At 41.5% G+C, this 23,634-nt stretch overlaps 2 protein-coding genes and 1 long non-coding RNA gene across 7 annotated transcripts in view; 2 read left to right on the top strand and 1 right to left on the bottom strand.

Moving 5' to 3' along the window:
• Positions 1 to 7,814, bottom strand: part of TTLL7 (tubulin tyrosine ligase like 7) — a 65,348-nt gene extending 57,534 nt beyond the window's left edge. For 3 of the 4 annotated variants that reach the window (XR_008483669.1, XM_054285966.1, XM_054285963.1), the window contains exons 1-2: positions 7,731 to 7,808; positions 6,091 to 6,214 (exon numbers count right to left, since the gene is read on the bottom strand). The gene's annotated coding sequence lies outside the window, so the exon portion shown is untranslated. Of the gene's footprint in view, positions 1 to 6,090; positions 6,215 to 7,730 lie in introns of all 4 variants that reach the window. The other variant, XM_054285964.1, reaches the window with a different exon arrangement.
• A 124-nt stretch (positions 7,815 to 7,938) lies between these two features.
• On the top strand, positions 7,939 to 14,113 carry LOC128943399 (uncharacterized). Its single transcript, XR_008483700.1, has 3 exons — positions 7,939 to 7,979; positions 9,657 to 9,783; positions 14,054 to 14,113. It is a non-coding gene; the product is annotated as an uncharacterized LOC128943399 (long non-coding RNA).
• A 16-nt stretch (positions 14,114 to 14,129) lies between these two features.
• Positions 14,130 to 23,634, top strand: part of PRKACB (protein kinase cAMP-activated catalytic subunit beta) — a 74,988-nt gene continuing 65,483 nt past the window's right edge. Inside the window, exons 1-2 of one of the 2 annotated variants that reach the window (XM_054286357.1) lie at positions 14,130 to 14,204; positions 16,256 to 16,497. In XM_054286357.1, coding sequence (XP_054142332.1) covers position 16,497 — 1 coding nt within the window. In that variant the 5' untranslated portion in view covers positions 14,130 to 14,204; positions 16,256 to 16,496. Of the gene's footprint in view, positions 14,205 to 16,255; positions 16,498 to 23,235; positions 23,307 to 23,634 lie in introns of those variants that run through there. The other variant, XM_054286355.1, reaches the window with a different exon arrangement.

Below are 23,634 nucleotides of genomic sequence, written 5' to 3'. Positions count from 1 at the left end.
CACTGGTATAGAAGGCTAAAGAAGTTAATAATTTGCAATAAGAAAAAAGATTCTCATTCTCTTCCAGGCTTGGATCTATGAGATCTGAGCTTTGAAATCAAACCTACCTGGTTTCAGTGAAGCCAGCATTACAACCTTATAGATCCATTTCTAAACCAAATGAAATATTAAGTGTAGTAATGGAAAGAGAAAAGGTACATCCTTTACTGGAATAGCTGTTTCTGTAGTATTCTGAAACAATTCCTACTCCTCAAATGAGGTTGTTTTCTTTCACAATGTCAATTTATACCAATAAGAAATTGTTTTCTGACATCACTTCAAAAGATGGTTTTTCTTTGTCATATTATTCTTTTACATTAAGAAAAGATTGCTCTGATTTGACAGCTCAGTACACTTTAATGGACAGTGGGCCACAAAGGATATCTGACAATAAAAGGTTTGGAAAGTTCCTTTGTTCAAGTGGATTACTCTTCCCTCACAGAATAAAATAAACAAACAACAGCCACCAAAGAAGAACAACCATGGAAGAAAACTGGAGGTACCAAGTGCACTCCATTGTTTTGCATTAGTTTTACAGGAGTCAGGCCCATGGGATGTGCCAGACAAGACTGACTGCACCACTAGTGCCATACCTATCCTACAAGGATGTGATGCCTTAAGTTTTAGTTTTCATATTATCCAGATTCTGTGCTGCATTAGTATATAACTCTGAACTTCACATAAAGGGTTAGCAACTTCTTCTCACAGCTTAATAAATAAAACAATCCTTTTCCACCCAAAAGGTATAAACAACAGCAAATTGAGGAGAGCAATGTGGGAGGATGAGACTTCATAACTTAAAGCTATAATTGGACAATTAACCCCAATATGTAAATAGAACAAAACTTATAAAAGTGTGAAGATGTGTGACCCATTGTCCCTCTTGGGCATAGCCTTGGCCAGGCCCTTGTACTGCCCAAGGATCCTTCGAAGCCTTTTTTAATAAACACCTACTTTATTCCTTTGGCACTGTCTAGCCTCCCCTCTAGGTAGCCTCTCAAGGCCTCAGATGAAGTATCATGATAGAGTCTAGTGAGATGGGAAGGGATATATTCACATAAAGTAGCCAAATGCCAGCCTTTGGAAATCAAATGCAGGTAGAATACACCTGGGGAGCAGAGTGTGCAAAGGTTGCAGTGTATGTAAAAGACATTTCCCCTTACTTCCTACCCTCCTAATTTGCAAATGATAGGAGCAGAAGCTCTCTCTGAACAACAGAGAATGTCTCTTGCTTGCCCATTCTAGAGAAGGATGAAGGCCCCTACTTCAGTCATATTGGCCAGGTACACCTTCCAAAATTGAAGAAATTACTCAAGGACTTTGAAACTATAGGAAATTATAGGGGAAAACTTAGTGCAGCCACCTGAGATGCAATTTCATGTGGAAGAATAGAACAGGGAGTGAAATCTGGACATCTCTCCTGAAGTCTCTTCCCACAGATGACTTTTCCCCATGGCTCCTCACACTGTATTGGTTCCAGGTGTCATACATGCAGCTGTTGCAGAAACTCAGTTTCAACTGTACTATTAATCTGTTACCCTCAAACAACTGGAACTGTATTATGTATGTATATCCTAGGACTGAGACTTTTTATTTATCAAGGAAACTAAATGGTGTGTTGACTATCTGTGTAAAACCTTCCCAAACACACATTCACAAGAATAGATCTTTTTTATTTTAATTTCTAATAAATTTTATTTCATTTTCCCATAAAATACCAAAGACTTGCTTCCTCTATGTGCTTGTATTCCTGAGTGTTGCTTTTGGCAAAAAGGCCACAATGTCCTTTCATTTTCTCTTCATACCTAGAGGCAACAGAACAAAGTAATATATAGGCTTTTTTAATTGACTGCTCGAGGTCATTAACTGCATAATTTCTCAACTGGTGTCCAGACTTTCAAATCTAACTCTGTATTGTTCCCTTACTTGTCTTCTATTTCTGCACTTGTGGATGCTGCTCTGGGTCAATATTTGTCACTGTCTAAGCTGAGTTGCCACCTAAGCACCACGCTGCCACTTGCTCCCTTCCCCACCACCTCAATCTCCCAGAAGTGATTCTTCCGGCTGAGAGAATCAGAATCAAAATAAGAAAAGCCATGGCTTGAGATAAAGACAGTTTTATGGGGAAAGCAAGAGCTGCATGCACAGGAAAAGTAAACCAGGACTTCATGAACCACTTCCCATGGGCAGGCAGGCACTGAACCATCCGCAGGAACCACGGCTGCATCACGAGTAACAGTTCTTTGGGAAGACAAAAGGCACCACTCCAAACATCCCCCCCTTCCTCCTTCTTCACCCCTCTTTATTTGCCAGGCATGACTGTCACATGCTCTGGGATACCCCTTTGGTGGGCTGGGAGCTGCTGTCCCAGCTGTGTCCCCTCTCAGTTTCCCAACCATCCCCTCTCTCCATGGCAGAACAAGAAGCAAAAAAGGCCTTGGCTCAATGTCAGCCCTGCTCAGCAATAACAAAACATCTCTTATCAACACAATTTTCAGCACAAATGCAAAATGTAGCCCCAAACTATGTACTGTGAAGAAAATTAACATTTTCCCAGCCAAAACCAGCACAATATCCTACAAGACTCCCAACTCTATGCATGTGAAACAAGTTTGGCTTGAAAAAGCACTGGTTCCTGTAACTCCATACTTTATTTTATTCACTGGACAGCTCCTTTCCATCCTCAGAACATTATTTTCAGTAAATGCTCCCATTTCTTAAGTGGCACAAAATGTACCAAACTCATGTTCTCAGATCATTCTTGCTCATTTTTAGAAAAAAAAAATCTTTTTATTCAAATTAATGCCTAATTGTTAATGCTCACTAGTAATTTATAGTCTTTCAAAGACTTCAAGTTGACATTAAAAGTTAGGATAATATTATATCCCTCTAAAAAGCCCCATGAAATAAAATGTAATTCAAAGGGTAGTTTTTTCTGGGTGAGTAAATTGCACACCTTTGAGATTTCTTTTGCCAATAATTCACATGAAGTGTTTTTGCATGTTTCTCCCACCTTCCACAAAACCAAGATAAGCTTGGAAGGATAAAACACTATTACAAATTCACAGAAATTTAATGTTCAATGAACACTAAACACTTGACAACCACCCACAAAAGCAAAGAAAGCACAGTCTTCTATCACAGAGCTCTATTCTATATTTTTCAAGAGAAGTTCACGCTGAGCAAGCACATAAGCATGATGTCCCCAACAAATCAATATTCTGTCCTGTCAGTCCACTTGTTTTTTGTGGTCATAACCAGTATCAATATCTTTGCCCCTTCACCAGCAACAATTCAGTATTAAGCATCTGATTTCATTTTCTCATGCTATATTCCAGTGCTTCCACTGCACCCTATAGGGATATAACTGTGGTGGTTTTCAAGTGCTAAAAATAAAACAAACACATGTCAACCCAAGGACAAAGTTGAAAGGAAACATACTTTAATGTAACCAAAGAAGAATATATTTAGCGTTTTGCTACTAAGCAAGGATGAAAATAAACATGTCAACACATTGCTGTGTCTAACTGTGAAACCCACACCCTACTCAACTCGTTCTGCAGCATTTATTATACATGAAAAGTGGATTTAGCCTTCATTTCTTTATTCTGAAGAGTGACTGTTAGTACTCTGTTACTACTACTGGCCATAAAGGCTCCTGAACTGCAGTGTAAAGCACTTCCATCCTTTTAGGCAGTCAGTTTTTCTATCAATTAACAGTAATGTAGCCATCTAAGGTGCATTTGGACAGTGGTGCATATTAAACTTCAATCTGGAATCCTTCCAAAACCAAATACAAGCATAAATGGGAAGTGGCATGACACTCACTCCACTCCAGAAAGTAAAAAGTGATCCCTAAATCAGAATGTTTGCTTTTGTCTTTCTTCCATTATTGTTAATTTGGGCTCTCTGTAAAGCAGTACTGTTCCTCTGTCCCCACAAATGAATGTTCATAAAAACCCCATGTGATCATACTTATTAATACTGCCTTTGAAACAATATGGATCTGTATTTTAACATTTTCAATTTTCTGAACTTTAACACTGGGAAAATAAATAGTACAATTGCATATAGTGGTCTTAATTTTGGAGATCCTGTATTCTGATTAAAACTGATATTGAAAGCAAGACCCATTATGTCTGCTTTACTTAACCTTTCAAAACACAAAGCCAAAAATTTATTCTAATACATTAGAGGTTGTTTTTGGGCATATGGAATTCAATGTTGGTAAATGAGTATAAACTAATGAGGTAGAATTATGAAACCATATTGTACAGTTGTATGAACACTTCAGTGAGAAGGCAGGGAGGGAAACTGGGAAATGCTCCTAGCAAAAAGCTATTACTTAACCTCTACAGAACCTGTAGGTTCTTGCCTTCACTGCCATGAACAAGAGGATTCAGTAGACTGGGGCACTATGGAATCTCCTGGTGTCAAAGATTCTGACTCCAAGGGGTTGCAACCCTGGAAAAGGAACATTTGCTCTAATGCCCACCAGGTTCCAAGGCTGACTCCTTCAGAGTGTCACCTTTTTTCTCACATATCCATACAATATCAAATTATTCTTTTACCCATCAGTGTAGTAGACATCAACAAACTCCATTCTAAATTTAAAAATACATAAGTATTTTAAATATTAATGTTTAAAAGGTTCACTGGTTCTGGTAAACTTTCCAGGAAGCTCATAATGTTTGCAAAAGGAGTAGTTGCAAAGTATCATTCTGGCAGGACTTTAGGTAAGCATTAATGGAGCTCTAAAGACCTCCCCGTGCTTAATAAGGGCCATTTGACTTCCATCAGTAGGATTCAAATGGCCCCAATTAACTTCTAGGTATGTAGAAAATAAAAATTAATCGAGTGCTAAGTGTTCTGAAGTTCACAAGGGAAAAACAAAATCCAGCTAAAATTCTCCAGTATGAATGCTGTGGTACTTACAGTGAGATTCTAGCTTTGACAGTTTGTATGCACCTTTCCAAATAAAATGAACTCCCTCTTTGAAGCAAATCCAAACTATTCCTTTCCCACTCAGATCATTGTAGAGTCACTGTGTCAACTATGGTGATGGAAATACCTCATCAAAAAGACTGGCAAGCATTCATCTTTTTTGTCAGGGACTGATACAAGGCCTATCAAAAAAATTCTGTGTCATCATGGTTTAGGATTGCCCCAAAAGCCACAGCACTTCAAGGCAGTAATAACACTTGGAATTTTTCTGAAGATGTGTGGAAGCATATAGAAGGGAGAAATTAGCATTGTCAGTTTCTACAAGATATCTTCACACTGATAAATCGTAGCACAAAATTTAAAAACATTAGTAACTCATATAAAAAAATTATCTTGCAACATGCTGCCATGTGAATTTTTTAAGACAGATGCTTTGCAAAAGTAGATTCAGGGTAGCTTGGAAGATGTTATCCATTTCTCTATTTCAGACATTAAGGTTTCATTTCAATTTCTTGTTATATAAGGATTTACAGACTTAGATTAATGTGTTCTCAATTAGTATGAGACATCTGCAAGTAGCTAGTAAATGCAAAAATACTCCTTAACACAACATTAAAATATAGGCAAGGAAGAAAATGGGGGGAAAAAAGCACAGAACCTTAGAAAATGTGGATGTACAAGAAATTTGCCATATGTATCCTACAGAGACTTTTAAAATGTATAATAAATATCCATGAATGGAGATTCAAAATCAAATCATACTTCAGTCATTCTTGATGTTGACAACTCAGAGTGAGCACATTCAGCAGTCAGCATCAGTGTGCCACATTTCACCTTCAAATTCTATTTATGGCCCTCATAACCAACATACAGCATTAGAAACCTCTTAGAGAAAAGTCCTAACTATACAAAAATCTGCAAGATGGCTTGGTGTCTGACTGCTTCTTGGTCACTTAATCTCCCAGTTTTTCAGAACTGTCCACAACTAAATCTATGATGCCAATTTACCACTATCAGCTTTGGAAGAACATGGGAACAAATTTTACTTTGATTGCAAACCTAAGCTTCATATTACTAAAATGACTGCTAGATTACTGGAATAATTACCTAATAACTGCTGACAGGCTTGATCTCCTGGCCTCTTCTAACACTCCAAAAGTGCTGGGTAGATCCCTTTGGAAATATGTGGAATGTATCCAAACCATCAGAAATCTAGAATAGGGGCATTTTTCTAAAGAAAAATAAATAAATAAATAAATAAATAAACCTGACGACTATTTTTCTATACTTTCTTGCATAATATGGTGAATACCTGCAGGTAAAAACACATTTTGTCATTATAAAAGAAGTCACATATTCTGTAATAAATACCTCATGTAGTTTTCTGAAGCTTTGTAACATTTTTCTCCAGACAATCTTGCTTCAGAAGTAATAGCTCCATATGTCATCACAGACATTACATATACTCACCACACAGGAAACCACGGCATAATAAATACCTGCTTCTCTACTTTTGTTTGTTTGTTTGAACTATCATTAGTTCAAACAATAACATGTCTTATTTCTACAAAAACCCCCATTGCAGCACTTAAAACAGGGGTAAAAGCTTCTGCAGATGCCAAGTCACTGTATATTTTGAGATACTCTGCAGTATTTGGGGGATAAACAATGCTCACAGAGCAAAATACTTCTAATCATTCCTGTGTGAAAAGAACCAGCAGGATTTCTCTGAATAGTATTTAGATAGGTACTAACACTCTGGTTAATTAATGAGAGATTTAGACAGAAAAGTATACTGAACTAGGGGTGGGTGGGGTGTGTGTGTCTTGTTGGTTTAGAGAGAGCTTAAGAAGGAATAAAGTCTAATTTTGGTACTCAAGCTGCAAATACATAAGAAAGGCACCAAAGCGATCAATACTGAGACCTTAAGTCAGTTTCACAGAATTCAGCAGTACATTCAAATTCCAGCATCAATTGCTTTTCCGTTTTGCTTACAATTATGTGTGCTTTCAGCAGCAGAAATTCAAACAGATCCCACAGATTACGGGCTTCCAGCTAAGCACAGAAAGCACAGGAAGATATTTGACTTGTATCTCCAGAGATTTAACTTGTTCTACATTTCAGACTCCACTGGGTACCACTGCCAAAAGACGATCCCATTTTAACCTTAACTGCTTCTGAAGAGACCTGGCCGTACATGCGATACGACCCGCACAGACGATGGGCTTGGCGTGCAAAAATTGGGGGGGAGGGGGGCGAGAAGAGAAAATTAATACCTTTAATCCTGGAATGCCTCCTGCTTCCCTATTCCTCACACTGCGACAACACGCGCAGTCATCCTCTCCTCCCTCCCTGCGCGAGGGCTGCCCGCTGCATTGGGGAAACTTCCCCAGGGGCCGCTGCCCGCGCTCCCGCCGCACCTGCCCGCGGCCCCGGGCGGACAGCGCTGCCCCGTCTGCTCCGGGGCACCGGGGGAGCGGCGGGGCTGCCGGCACTTCCCCGCGCTCCCGCCCCGCAGCATCGCCCCGAGCCGGCGGCAGGTCCCGCTCCGGCAGCCGCCGGTCGCCCGGCACCCCCGCACCCCCCGGCCGGACACGGCTTCCCCTCCCCGCCGGCGATGCTGAATCACGGCGGGCCGCCGCTCCGCCGCCTCTCCGAGCGCGGGGGTGGCAGCCTGTGCCCCGCCGCCGCAGGAGGAGGAGGAGGAGGAGGTGTCGCGCCCCGCCGGCCCCTCACCCTGCCCTCACCTGCCGGGGCGCGGGCGGGCGGTCCTGCAGCGCTCCGGTGCTCGCGGGCGGCGCGTGCTGCGCCTCACGGGCGGCGCGATGCCGGGCGGGGCGATGCCGGGCGGGGCGAGCCCGGGCGGCAGCATCCGCGCCGGGCACGGGCGGGAGGAGGAGCGGGAGGTTACGGCGGCGAGCCGGGACAAACCATTCCCTGCGAGGGGGCACCGCCGGCGGCCGGGCGGGGCGGGGAGCGCGGGCCCTCCCACACAGGTACGTGCGAGGTTCGCCCCCGAGGGGCGTCGGGCGGCGGACGCGGAGCGGCGCGAGCGGCGCGGCAGGCGCGGGCGGTGCTGCCGGTCCGCCGGTGCCCCCCCTGCTCGCGGTGGGAGCGGCCCGCGCTGTCTCGCTGCCCGAGGACGCGAGCGGACTCGGCGGCCACGCGGGCAGCGCCCGGGGCGGCCAGCGCCCGCCGGGAGGAGCGAGGCGGGCCGCGCCGCCCTCAAGGCTGGCCGCGGCCGTCTCCCTTCGGCCCCGCCGAGCCGCGGGCCGGCCTCCGGCTGCCGGGAAGCGCCTTAGGAATCCTGCGGAGCGCTCCCCGGCCGCTGAGCCCCGTGGGTGCCCCGAGCGCGCCCCAGGGGCCGTGAGGCGCGGGGAGCGGAGCCTCCCCCCCACCCTCGGGGCGCGTGGGGCCGGGGTGGGTGGAGGCGCCCGCGGACCCGGAGCCGCCGGCGGTTCCCCGGACACGGCCCGGCACCTGCCCGATCCACAAAGCCGTGCCCCCTGCCCGCGGCTCCGAACAGGTTTTTTTTCCTCTTCCCCTTTGGAACCGTTGCCAAATGTTTTGCTCCCGTGCGCACCATCGCTGTTTGCCACTCTGAAAGAGCCATTTCGGGCTTTTCCTGAACTGCATCCTCGCATAAAGGCACGTGACCTAATCAGATAAATGCAATAAAGATTGAAAAAAATAGAGAAACGCTTGCCAAACAAAAATTTTTAGGAATTTTTCAGAAGAATAAAAAGTTTGACAAAAAAAGAATACTTACAGAATAAATCATAAAACCTCAACTGAAATTTAGTCAAGTATCTCAGTAGATTTAGTCAAGTATCTCAGTGTCCTCTGTATTTATCAAGGTTAGGAGCCCAATTCATAAGCAGTGGAAGTCACCATGGCATTTTATTTTGTCTGCATTATGTTTGTCATGGAACTAGCGGTAATCTCTTATCAACTTATGGTTTATTAATTAATGATCTTTTGTCGTTCATCCTATTACATTCTTACATCACACATTCCTCACTACTACATACCTTTTAAATCAATTCCAGTCTAGTCTTTTCTGCACAATCTCTTGCCTAAAATAAGGTCTTCCTTGAGAATGTCTACAACTACATCTTCAAGGCAGTTAGAAATAAATCTGTTCAGTAGGCTTAGCTTCAGGTTTTCTATTTCTTGGTCAGAAAGAACTGAAAAAAAGTTGGAAATGTTAAATGATAATGAAAATTTAATTGCAACTTGATCAGCATTAAGTTTTTGTTTTTTTTTTTTAACTCTCTTTTAACATCTTTTGAGGTAAGCTGATACTTTAATAGGAACAGACTGTGGGCTTCTTGCAAATGCTAAAATTATTGCTAAGGACAGAAAAACACATTAAAAATCCTTTAGGAAATCCTAGAGAGATATCAGACTGTTTTCTCATGTGTGGTATCAATCTGTAGCTTGTAAAGTTGAAGAATTTGCTTTCTACAGACATGGTATTTTTCATTGGGTTGAATGACAAACTGTGTTGTGATTTCTACTGATATGCTGAAATTATGATTTATTTGCCAGTGAAACCTTTGTTGGGCTTGTCAAAAAAAAAAAAAAAACCAAACCAGAGATACAGAGATATAATTTCTAGCCACAAGCATGTAATCTGATAGAAGCTCCCATGCTTGTTTGTGTGTTTGTAGGAACAGGTCTGAATTGTAGTGATAGAAAACCCATGCTAAAGCAGCGGGACCTAAGCTTGTCCCCATGTAAACAGTCATCACTGTCAAGCTGTGCCAAAGCTGTGTTCCAGGATGCTCCTGAGGAAAGGTTTGATTCTCTTTCCGTTACTCATTTGGAATGCTGCCACTGACTGCAGATGAAGCCATTTCCAAGGCTGCCATGCACTGCACGTTATCTCTGGGTCAGAGCTCGGGCTGCCTGCTTTGTTTTAGCCGTGTCCACATTGCACAGCCCCAGCCAGGCCTCTCCACCCCAAGCCATGTGCACACCTCTGCTGAGCAAAGGACATTGGAGCGTGGCAACAGCAGCAAACCACAAGGGACTTTGTGATGAGAGCATACCCAGCTGTTGCTTTATGATTCACAGGCAAACCTGAAGTTTGGGATAGAATTGTGGCCTGCTTGGCTCCTGGGAGGATTCTAGGATAAGCCTCCCCTTCCAGGTGCAGCTAGTGCTTCCTCTTTTCAGAGAGCTGGTACCAATGGTGCTGTTCTCAGCTGGGAACACATCTTCCCAGCAAAGGCCAGAGTCTCACAGCAGAAACACTTTTCTCCTCTCCATTCCTGGGAGGCAGGAGGCATTAATCTCTTCCTGATTGTGCTTTTAGTTGTTGTTTCCCAGAAGCAGATCAGATTTACTCTTTTTAATGCGATCTGCGTTCTGAATCACTCTGAGAGTAAATGGTACTCGCTGCCTCCATGTTGAAGCATTAGAGCTTCCAAAATGTAGTAAGGAACCAAAGCCGGGTATTAAATACACAGATGCTTAATTAGGAGCATTAGATAGAGTTATATTTTTAATATTGAGCTAGTTTAAATATTGTATATTGATGTACTTGAGAACAGATGTGCCTAGATAATTATTGTAAATAGAAGTAGTAATGAAAAAATACCTTTTACATAGCATGAAGATTATCTTATGAATTTCATAAATGAACAAACAGGAAAGACAGAAAAACAGATCAAGAAGAAAGTGTTTTCTCAGAAATCTACATATTTCTAAGAATTTTCTTAGGTTTTTCCAATTTTCCCATACAGAAGTTCTGGATTCCTTCGTGAATTTTAATTGTTACAGTTGAAAAATGGTGAGGGCAATCAGATCAGTTCTACCTTCAAGAGAAAGAATTATTATTTACTTGAACACAGTTCCTATTTCACCCTCCCTGTTACTACAAACATATTCCCTGAATAATTATGAGCACTGTACTGATGTATATAATCCATCTCCAAGTCAGAAAATACAATGTCCTCAAATTACAAAGAGGATAATTGAATTCTCTAAAGAACACTGGTATTTGAACAAAGTCACAAAATAGACTTGGAAATGCAGACCTGTTTCTCCTGCTCACTCCCCTGCCAGCTTACAGAGCTGCAATAGGATGCACAGTCTGGTGTGGATCAGAAAACTTGAAGTTGCATTTTACCCCTGCTGTTGAAACAGGCTCCATCCTTGTGCAACTGTTAGTACTCACAAATGCCAAAAAGATCTTCAAAATATTAAATGGGACAATCCTGAAGTTCAAAAGCTTTGAAACTGAATCAGCATATAGATTTGTAATAGGAATAATATCTATTTTTATTAGCTAATAGCTAGATGTGTTTTCTTCTGTTTGCACAACACTCAGAATATATTTACTGAGTAGATGATTACACTTTTCTAAGCAGGTGCATTTTCCCACTTGATATAAAGCCATGTCCAAACACAATCTGTGCTGTCATAAACCATCCATTTCCTAGTGTCAGCCAAGAAAACATTACCAATGAAGAAGCAAGGTTCAGCTCAACTTCCATCCCTATACTTTATATTCCCTTGGGATTCTTGCTACAATACTTCTCAGGCCATACATAATTTTTGCTTCAAAAAGCAACACCCATTTCTTTTATAAGCCATCTGCTCAGCATGTTAGGAAAATCCATGCACCAGCTTCCCAGCAGCACCAACACCTGCTAACAGGGGATGGTGTTTCAGGCAGATATTGCCAGCCTGTCACAGCTTCTTATCTCCTCTCCCTCTAATCTTCAGAGCACTGTCTGGGATTATCTCCTGGAAATCAAATGCCCAGCAAGATGGCTTGTTACTTTTTTATGTATCAGCAAATATGCACTTGATTGAGTTCATTAGTGCTGTAAACATCTTTTATTATAGAGATCAATGTGAATTTACAAGCTGTAGCAGTATGATATTGACATAATGTAGCATTTCATGTACTATAACTTTTTATAGTCCTCAACACTCCAAACATGCTCTGGGTGAAACTCAGTACTGATGTAAGCAGATACCATAACACCAAGGCTATCCACGGACTACAGCCAATTATCCTCAAGCTTAATGAGGCTCCTTTGGTTCAGAAATTATTTTAAACAGCTTTAAGATAGGAACACTTCTATTTTTATCCACACAAAATATCATTTTGGAGCATCTGTATCTGTTTAGTAATCAAAGGTTGGAGGTTCTTTTTCAAATATCTTCAAGTTTCCATCTGCTGTTTGCCTCTGTTTAAGAAAGGAAGTCCCATAATTTCAGCAGTTTGGAGAAACATTTCCTTTTGTTGAGCAGCCATAGAGAACAAAATTATTCTCCTGTATGAAGGCTGTAAGATGAAATGAAACATAAGTTGAAGGAAAATGGAAACATTTATCTGTTGGTCAACTAAGTTACTATGGTCATCCAGGAAATAAAACCAGTTTTTGTAAATATTCACAAACTGGGGCAAGTTCATATAAGGTTACTAAATACTTATGCTATTGCTGGCATGCAGGCCCAAGTAGAAAGAGGGGTGTGAGCTGCTCCTCCTTTGCAGTTGGACACACTAATGAAATCATTATTTTAAGCAATATAGTCAAATATGAGGAAAGTGGGCATGAGACTTCGACCCCAGCAAAGTTGTGCTTTTTCCGTGCTTGTCCTTTAACAGTGTAAAAGTTTTCAGTATCTGTTCAATCCATACCTTACCAGATATAAGTGGAAATTCCTCTATATAGGTTTGTTGAAATAAGTCTGAAGTGATTGGCTCATTACTTTCATGTAACAGCTAACAAATATTTAACCCATCTATTTATCATTTTTAATGGCAAAACATATTGCAAATGGTAACTTTTTCACCATTATTTGAATTTCACTAGTACTTTTAATGCTTTTTAAAATGAAAATTTAAAAAAAAACTAAAAATCATGTAATCAAAAAAAGTCATATCAAAAAAGGTAACTGGAGTTGTCACTTTTGTATAGTCAAAGTACTCTTTCTCATATTCTTCTTTCATTATATATAAATATTTAAACAGTATATATATTTATGTCACAATAGAAAGCAATATAGAAAACAAGAAAAAACCTGCTGCCAGAAAACATGTTTATTTTTTCCATATATCACAAATTAAAACAGACTATAAGAGCATGAAGCATTCAAAAAGAAACGTGCAAAAAGTGTCTGTTAAAAAATCTATGTCTGCTCTTATAGGTAAGGCTACCCTGGATCTGTCTGTCCCCAGATGACCTCGCTTTTCCTCAAGGTCCCCAGCTTTCTGAAGACCACACGTTTTTCCACTGATGTTTACAGGGGTTGTCTAGGCAACCAGATAAAACAGAGATTTAAAGGGGCCTGCCCTGTCTGTGCTGTGGGCTCCAAACTCACATCAAGGACAGGAGCCCTGCCTGTAGAGAAACACAGCCTGGGGCAGGAGAATCCTCCAGATTTTAGCCAATCCTTTCCTACAACTGCCTGCTGTAGCAAAGAAACAAAATACTATTACAATTAGACTTACATAGACATGGTGAGTTTTGATTCAGATTATGGATTGTAATTTTTTTACTATTATAGATAATATTAACATAATGTGCATTTCCTTATGATCTCATTGGATTTTTATGTCCAAGAAGTGACAGTGACAACATTATTGAATGACTATGATTAATTATTTCAATTATGGTAGAAAACAGAGACCCCATTCAAAATTAGTCCCCCATTGTGATGCAGCTGTACAAACACATATTAAAAGACTGTGTCTGGACCAGAAGTCTGCAAATTACTGCACTCAGAGTCATCAGGGAAAAGACAGCAGCACACATGGAACACACACAGGCAGGGATGAACCTGGACAGTGTGTGTATTGCCAAGATTGTAACAAAATCACAGTTTCTCCTAATTAAAGCAAACTTCTTCTCTCCAAATGAGACAGGCTACCATCTCCTATTATCTTTCTTAAAAGACTATATTGCGTATTTTCCTGTTGCATGAGGCAAGTTCTACAATTCTTCTATAATTATTTTATCTGTTCTCTTCTGCACATGTATGTGCTCCAGCTGTCCTGCCTTCATTTTCTTCTCTCTACCATTTTCAAACATTCTCTTCTGTCCTGCAGCCCAGCCTTTCTCTTCCCTCCTTCCTTGAAATCCCAGCTGCCATAGAAATCCTTCTCTCCTTCTCTCCAAGGACCACTGGAACTCTCAGAAGCCTTTTACTTCTAACTGTATAACCCTAAAATTTGTGGATGAAAAAGCCCTCTCTAACTGGTAAGTATTGATATTGATTGTGTTATTAATATTTGCATGTTAAAGGATTCATATACAAACCATTTAGCTCCCCCTTCAAACAGACAATAAATTGAAAAAAAATATTCCTCCCTTGTCATTCAGAGGGAAAATGAACTTTAAACCTGGATTTAACATTTCTAAGAAATTATAGGAATCAGTTATTTACCCAAGGACCATTTCTAAGATGTCTTTTGTGCCTATTCAATATACTATCCTGTGCTAACTTTGAGGAATGGATATGGCAAATTATACTCTTGTCTCTTCAGTAAATTGATGCAATGTTATTGCAGAAATGAAAAAGAGGATGCAATCCTTGAGATAGCTTATGAAGAGTAACAGGCACAAAACTAGAAAACACAGCCAGGCCCAGTGTTGCAGGTAACATCCTGATGTCACTGATGGCAAAACTTCACTTGAGTATGAAGAAATCAAGATTTCATTTGAGACTTCAGAAAAATAGTTTCTCATCAGTAATGGCTTCTATGGCCTTTGCTCCTGCTTGTGTTTGCCCAGGGGATCAGAAATCTAGTTTGTCTTCTCAGTAATGATGAGGAAAGGCCCTGACTGATTTAAACATATCTTCGTTTTTGTTCAACACTGTCAGAAAAAAAATTAAGATATAAGGTACCAAATATTTGGAGGAGGTGAGGGATGCAAAATACCACCAGACTGTGCTGCTGAATTCCATTGGTTTTGTGAACTCTTACAAAATAACAGTTCTGGTAGTAAATCTGCAGTACAGTGAAGGGAAAGACCAAGTAAATGGAATAGAATGGCAAACAAAACAAACAGAAGCCAAAAAGGATAGGAAAGAAGGAAAAGCAGAGTGTGAAAATAGAGGCATATAAAGTCTTTGGACTCCTCTTTTTTGGGAGGAATGGAAATATAATTTATTTTAGCAGTATAAAAAAAATTTAAACTAGGAGGGACAAAAAATATCTGATTAAATCAGACTAACTTTTACTGTGATAAAGTAGATGGAAGGGAAGATTTCTGAGGAGAAATATCAAAGGGAAGCTTTGATATCCAGCTACTTCAAATGATGTACACATATAATACCATCACCTCTGAGTTAAAATGTTGCACCTGAGCATAAGAAATAAATGCAGATGTTATCCCCAAGACAGATTTCTATACATCCTCTGTTAGAGACCTTGATTGATTCATTTTACCTGAAGTTATTTGAAAGGAATTACAGCATTGGAAATGAGAAATGCTTGAGGATCATCATTTTTATATGTAGACATTTATTGGCTAATATATTACTTGGGGATGCATCTGCTCTTTCCAAAAAAGAATGGACTTCTTTTTTATAAATGTGATGGTTAAAATCATAATACTTAATACCAATTTAAAAGCCCTGTCTGTCACATTCATGCGCAAAAACTGTACTGCACATGGTTGCCATCTTTAAAAATTAATTTGAAAAATAAAAGCTTCACTGGAAGCATTACATTTATTTCAACTATTATTAGAAAATTACCTCTATATTTCAGATGTGAAGCTGAGTTTAGAGAAAATCTGGCTTGGGCTAAATGCAAATAGAAGTCAAAGTTCTCTGTTTCATGAGATTAAAACAATGCTTGAAAACACTCAACTTCTCTTTCTTGGTGAATCAGCCATACATCTATCAAATATACAGAACATCTACTGATATCAAAGTACAGTCTGACAATGGCTTCTCAGGCTCTGAGATGAGGGGAAAAAAGTCTTGCATTGATATTTGCATTACAACCACTTGAAATAACCACTTCTTATTTGTGCTAATGAGAATTAATAAGTTCTTCTTGGCATGCACTGTAGATATTTCTCCTTTTAGCTTTGTGAGTCAAAGACAAACAAAAAGAAATCCAAAAATAGTAAATAAACTTTTAATCCAGTTTTGGCTGCTTTTTTTTTATATGGAAATTGGCTAAATTTGACTCTTTTTTTCTTGCATGGATTTTTTTTCAATAGATTCACCCCTATGAATATGGTATTATTATTGGTTTTGTTTATTATTTTTCCTAATGGCCTAAATATTCTTTTAGCAATTTAGCTTCCTGGCTTGTTAGTGTAAGGAAAAGACACTGCAGGCACCTGACTGAAGAACATCTGCTGAAACCCTCTGAGCCTGGAATGACCACTCCTTCATGGCACTAGCAATATAAGAAAATATTAAACAAAAAAAAGACACTGAGAAGAAATTAAATCTTTTAAAGGCTCAAACTCTGGAAACAGCAGAAACTACTGGAAAAGAAGGCAAGAACGCTTCAGTGTACATCTGGAAACAGTAAGTGTTATTTAAAAGCAAGTCTATCAGAAGGAGGTTTTCCTTCTGAAAATAGCAAGTGCTGATGCATTTGGCATATTTAACACTTCTCAGCAATCTAAGAAAAGAAGGATATTCATGAAGCTGGTACAAAAAATGAGAAGTATTGCATTCTAAATAAAAATGAAGCATATTAAAGTTATATGCTTTGGTCCTGAATGTTTAGAAGTGTATTTTACTTTATAATATTAGGATGACAAGATTATGAGATTATATTTACTATATAAGAATGGGGTGCTAGAAGTGTATGATAAAGTGTGGCATTACCTTGTCATAGGGTAAGATCTATTGAAGATTTTTAGATTTAAAAAAAAAAAATGTAAAGCCCTTCCAACTTTAAAGAGCCACTGGTTTTCAACAGAAAGTGGAGCAAATAATACAGAAATAGACTCCTGGGAGAAGCAGGCTCCAGCTGAGGCAATTTAGAATCTGCCAAGAAACTAGTACTTGAATATTCAAGTGTTGGACTGGACTGTACTTTGGAACCTTAGATATTACCAAGAGCTGAAAATACCATAAGACAGAGATATCAGAGGCAGAAAAACACCCTGAGCTGGAATTCCTGAGCAAGGAATAACAACACAAATAAAGCAGATGGAAGACTCTGAACATTAAGCAAAACCTTGTATTTGTCTTCCAGGTGCCAGGGGTCTGAAGCATGAAGAAACTGCATGTTGCTACCTTGGGTGATTGTTTTCTGTAGAATAAAAACACTTGCAGCAAAAGGTTATGTGTGCAGAAGAAATAACAAACATAAGAGCAAATGGGACATATTACCTTCATTAGGCATATATGCACAGCTCCTAGTCTTTCTAGGAACTGTGCTGTAACTCTGAGATAAAAACAGCAAGTTGTAGAAATACAAAGGAGTAAAAATACAGGCTTATAAAAGTGATTTTTTTTTCTATTTAAAAATGTGCTTCTAGAAATTTAAAAAAAAAACCAAAAAAACCAGGATAACCATCTTGTACAGTTTTCCTATTTTTAGATGGCACTACTAAAGATATTACAGCAGAAAAGCTGATTATGCATTAAGAACTTTTCCAGCTAGACTTCTTTAACCAATACAGTAATATGTGACAGAGAGACACAATTTACAGGACATACATTTGAGCAGAATACAGTGAAGCCTAGATTTAGATGTGAGACTACTAGTTCCTCATCATTCCTCACTTATTGGGTGCAGAGTATGTAGGAAAACTTGCTAAACTGTTTGAACTTTCCCAGCTAGAATTAAAATGACCTTCAGGTAACCTAGCATATTTCACTTCCAAAGTGAGTTAGGCTAAACTGAATTAAGGTCATTTTTAATTCTGAGGAAAAATAGATACTGAGGCATTTAATATAGCTTAGTCTACTTTAAATTAACAGTTGTAATTAACTTAGAGATCTCTGTAGAAAAGACCTAAAAAGATAAATTAAAAACACCACTGTTTTTGTTTTTTGTTTTTAATCTTCTCAGTTCTGTAGAAGGTGATTCAGAGTCTTAATATACAGTAAAAACAAACAGTATAATAATTGATCACCTCTCAATTATGGTAAACTTAAGTAATTAAGGATGCTATCCTGAAAGTAGCTTACTATATAGTTTTTTAAACAGCTTTGCATTTTTTAATAACTTTGACTACACAAGTAGTATTTCTATTCAAATCTGTGGGAGTAAACTAGAATCAAATATCAGACAAGTATACCATCAACTCTGACTTTGGTTTCATTCCTGCTACAGTTCATGTGCAGCAGTAAAAATATGTTGCTAAACTACTAAAAATACAAGAAAATATGTGTTGTTGGTTTTTTTTTTTGTTTACCTTCCCCTACTCAATATGTACATAATCAACTTATATGGAATAATCTACAGAACAATTATAAGCAACTGAAAAAAAGTGCTGCTTGGCTGATAGCAAGAGACTACACCCAGTGCCAAATGATCATAAGAGATAAAGGCCAAGAACTGAGCAGCTGGACTTGCCCATTAAGGCAGTCTGTAGCTTATCTCTCAAAAAAACATGTCTGTTCTGCAGGACATTGACCTCAACATAGCACCTCTCACCTCCTGTGGTGGATTATTATGTAGCCAATATCCATAGAAAATTTGATCAAATGCTCTCTTCTAGGGGGTAATACTGACAGCAAAAGCATAGAACCTTTTTTCTTAAATTAGGTCTAAAACATCAAAAAATACCCCTCACCTTGCAGCTCTGTGGCTCTTGAGAGGCTTGGGATGAACCATAGTTAAAAATCAGTAAGGGAATATATAAACTCTTTTCTTCTGTTTACATGGGGGTTTTTTGGCCAGTGGCTATCTTGGGAAATATTTGAGAAACATCTAATGCCAAGAAAGAAAAGGTGGCAGTGGTGAAGTATTAGCTGCTGGTGTAAACTTCCTGTGGAGTTTTTTGCTCTAAGTCTACCTAGTCACACTGAAGGAAGCCCAAGTTGCCCTTAGTTAAGATTCCTTCCAAAATAAAATGTCCCTCAAAATTGTAACATCCATGGTGTGATAAACACCATCCTGAGGCTCCAGATTCCTTTTAGATTCACAGTTGAAAAGCATCAAAGAACATTTTTCAGGACATCTGAAACTGGCAGAGCAAGTCCTTGGCCAAGTTGCTTTAGTTTCATAGTGGATTCAGGGCCTGGCAATCTCAGATATTGTAGAAATATGATGTAAGTCCTTTCACTTCTCTCTGAGTGGGTGGGTCCTCAACTGGAATGAATTTGGCATCAGTGGATTAAGCCTTCCCTGCAGAAGGATGTAGTTTATTGCTGTCTGTATAGTTAGTACAGGGAGCAGGGGAAATTGCTGTACTCCTGCTTTCATCCTTTCCCTTAGCACATCTACATGACATAATTGATATATTCTTGGCAGGTCTGAAATTATGCTGCAGTGATGAATATTCCTGTTTCTGGGTCAGAAGCTGTAAAATTTGGAAAATATCTTCCATATTCACAAAGAAATACATATGCTTCTTGGCACGTTAGCAACCTGCTAGAAAAGCATCCCACACTGGCAGAACAGGGGTTAGCTGAGAGCAGGAAATGTGCCAGTAGCCTGGAACAACCCAAAAGGAAAACAAGGAGTTAAATGCCAAAGATATCATTCTGTTTAGGAGAGAGAAGGAGGCTGCCAGAGGTATTCAAAGATGCAGGAATGTGGGATTTTGGGAAGAGCAGTCTAATTTGGTATTCAACGCCCAAAGTTTACAGGCACTGCTGCAATTGTGAGGCAGGCTGGCCACAGAAAGAGAACCCCAGCTAAGGCAGGTTCATGGTCACACCTCAAGCAAAGCCTACACCCTCAGGCTAAGGATGATCAGTGTGGATGGGCTGAACCATCAATCTGTGCATGGCAACCCCTTGCAATGCAGGCACACCTCAAATTTGAGAGAAGAAAATGAAGATGTGTAATGATTTAAATTTAGTGACTTGTTTCAAATGTGTATTGAAAACAACTGCTGTAGTTGCTACAGAAATGCCACTATCTCATCTAGAAATCAGAATGGTTATGAAGTGAAAGAATATGTGGCTCCAGAAGTAATTACCAGGTGATCAGATGATTTCTACTAAAAACACCTGAGAGTCTTTAATCTAGAAGAAATTTATCCTTTTTGACCTGAAATGACCCTCTCATTTTTAGTTCTAAGTCTGTGTAGGGAAAAATATGTGAGTTTCATGAGGGAACTATACATCTGATACAGAGCTTTAGGCTTTATCAGAGTGAAGGATTGGTCTTGTTAGGATATTCCTAGCTGATAGTTCCCAAGGAATATGTTAAAAAATGGATGAAAACCTGCTGAGAGTCACTGAAACAACATCATCAAATCCATACTGCTAAAACTGCTGAGTTGACTTTCTTAGAGTATATTTTTTAAAATCTCATATAGATCACCAAAACAAATGAAATTTGAATTTTCAGATTGGACCTTTAGTGAAATATATTAACATACACAAACAGAACATTTTTCATATTTGCATTACTTTATTTTTTAACCAATTGTGTTGACAGAAAGAAGGTAAACTACTTGTAAATAAGTAGTGATATGAGGTATTTCAGCATAAAAGGATTTTTTTATAAGAAATTTAAGGAAACTAAAGATTAGGACTGGAATAAGAGTCTGAATGCTGGTTGTATACACATAATATCTGTAGTCATCAGTATGTTTTGCAATTAATCAATGGTTATTAACTTGTTAATACAGCATAAGATGTGTGAGTAGTGTGAATGTGAATACAAACATCCATCCCTAACTCTTTATTTTTGTTATCTTTGCCTACACATGTAATGCTAGAACGATGGATATGGTTAATTTAATATTTCACAGTGCTGTTGAATTATATTTGTTACGTTTCTGTTAAAGAGAGCATTTGGGTAAAAACATTTATGCAAATCCCTCAGTGCTGCATGTGCATTAAGAGCATGTGGTTATTTGAGAACCAGTGTCATTGCATTGGTGTACACACACACACATATAAATATATGCATATATGTGGTCTGGACATGTATATGTAGCATGGGTTTTGCTGGAGTACATGCAATGACCAGCTGATCCTTGTCCACCAAGACCCAAAGGGCAGTAATGTCTGTTGGACCTTGGTGGATTCCCACATATGCAGCCTTTGCAGCACAATTTGCTAGCGAAGGGATGAGCTGTAATGCCAGGAATATGCTAAAGGTGCTGCAGCAAACCTCATTTGTTAGCGATGCCACTGCTGTCTTCTCAAGGATATCAAAATGCCTGTCAGCACCTGGATGAAAATCAGCTGACTCAGACTCAATCTGGCCAAAATGAAAATTATGGTGGCTGAAGGAAAGAAAACATTTAAAACCGAGATAAGATCTTTACCTGAGATATAATTTTCAGATATTTGTTTAAATACTACAGCACCTCAGAGTTCTATTTTTTGTCATTGTATGAATGATCGAGAGGACAGATGACAAAAGTACCCTCTCCTTTTCCCGTGCTTAAGTTCTCCTTCTGTTGCTTATCCAGCCATTGCAATCTACATGCTATTCCTCAGCAAAGTGAATTACTGATAACTTGCTGAACCTCTTTTTAACTGCATAAAGAATATTTGGCAAAATGAGACAGCCCTCTTCAATAGTAGCTGCTTCACTGCCCTTAATGGTTTGCAGGTTATTTCCTCATGATGTTTGAGTCTTGTTTCTATCTTCAAAGCAATAGAGACCTGGCTTCCTCAGAGGCAGCTTCTTTAATCATAGAAACACAGGTACTCCCCTGAAGTAAGCAGTATAATACACATCAGGATAAAGCAAGGGAAAAGCTGAAGAAAATCAGGAGAAAGTCCTGATTTTAAACCAAAAAGTTCATTAATCAAACCTCAACTTACGAAACATCAAGATAATTCAGGTAAGTGCTCCCAAAACTTTGCAGCCATATAACCCAGGCAGCTTGTACAACTGTCAAGGCAGACCACACACTGGCTAGATCTGCCAGGTGCTCCCATACACTGTACCCACTGCACAGGCCTAGGAAACTGGGAATTTCCTAGAAGTGTCTACTTTAATGTGCATTAGTGTGTGTGTACAAAATCCTGTTTTGTAGTAAGGTAATTCAGTATTAGGCTGTGACAGCATGTGCTTTACCAGCAGGTAGCCCACAGTGCTGGGAGAGGATTTTGATAACCCCAGAGAAGGATGGTAGCCAGAACAATTCCTGCAGCCTTGGGGAAAGAATGCTGCCAGGAGAGGCTGGGTATCACATACATTGTCCTGGCAGAATATATGCAGTTTGTGATCCGTTAGATTAGCACTTCTGCTCTCCACTCTCTCCACTTTAAAGCATGTAAAATAGAGCCTTTTTTTGATAAGCATTTCCTTCCAGAGCTAAAACACTCAAAGTGTTTCACATGATAAATATATAAAGAGAGCTATCATCAACTTGAAAGTCACAATACCGCTTGAAAATGTGTAGCTGTAGCTATTTATGATGGGTGGCAGCAAAAGGGGGGGAGGAAAAAAAAATCCTCTTTCCTGGCAGCCCGCTTACTTTCTGCGGGTTTTTTTTTTTTTCTATAGTCTGGTGAGCCGTGTAAAAACAGTCACTGAACAGGCGGCAAGTGCGAGTTTCCTCCCGTCGGCCGCCGGGGTGCAGGCCCGGCCGGGTGTCCTGGGGGATGCTCAGGGGCGCGGGGCGGGCGCGGCCGCAGGGCCGCGGCCCGCGCGGCCTCCCGGGGTCACCTTGGGCTGAGCGGCCTCGCCCTCGCTTCGGCCGCGGTCCCGCGGGCGGGCCGGGCCGGGCCTGCCCTGCGGCAGCGGGGGCGCTCGGGGGCCGCCGCCCGCCAGCCCGGGGGTGCGGAGGGTGCCGAGACCCCGCGGGTGACGGCCGCGGGCACCCGCCGCGCCCGCCCCCCTGAGCCGCTGCCGGGCGGGGGGCGCCGCCCGGGGCTCCCCCAGTTCCTGCCCCGGACCAGCCCCCGCCCGAGGCGGCGGCAGCGGCCCGGCCGTGGTCGGCTGCGCCCCCGCGGGCGGCGCAGCGGGAGGAGGCGCCGCCCCGGCCGTCATTTCCGCCGAGTGCGGGGCGGGGGAGGGGGCAGAGCGCTCGCCTCCTCCTCCGCGGCGGCCGGAGACACAGAGACCCAGAGCGGGGCCAGGGCAGCTCCGCCGCCGCTGCCGCCGCCGCGCCCGCGGGCCGCGCCGCCCCGCCAGCCGAGCCCGGCCCGGCCCCCGCCCGGCATCCCTCCCGCCCCCCGCCCCGGCCCGGCCATGGGGAACGCAGCCACCGCCAAGAAGGGCAACGAGATCGAGAGCGGTGAGTGAGGGGGACGCGCCGCCGCCGCCTCCGCCCGGCTCCGCTCCCGGAGGAGGGCTCGGGGCCGGGCCTGGCGCGCCCGCCCCGCGTCGTCGCCGCCGCAGGCCCCGCGGCCTCGGGCCGAGCCCTCCGCCCCTACAGGCCCGGCCGCGGCCTGCGCGGCGCCGCGGGGAGTTCGCCCGACCCCGGCCCCGCCGCGGGGCTCAGCGGGCTCTCGGGAAAGCAGCGGGACAAACCCGCCCGCGGCCGCCGGGCCGAGGCCGCCGCCGGGCCGCGCGTGCGGCTGTCCCGCAGCAGGTGTCCGTCCCCGGTGGAGGAGGAGCTGGCG

This window comes from Melozone crissalis, unplaced genomic scaffold, assembly GCF_028551555.1.
Source record: "Melozone crissalis strain CALT ecotype California unplaced genomic scaffold, PUWL_Pcris_2 ptg000045l_1, whole genome shotgun sequence".
NCBI classification, from domain to species: Eukaryota; Metazoa; Chordata; class Aves; order Passeriformes; family Passerellidae; genus Melozone; species Melozone crissalis.
Note: the sequence above shows the minus strand (reverse complement) of the source record. Positions and strands in the feature narration are given on the sequence as shown.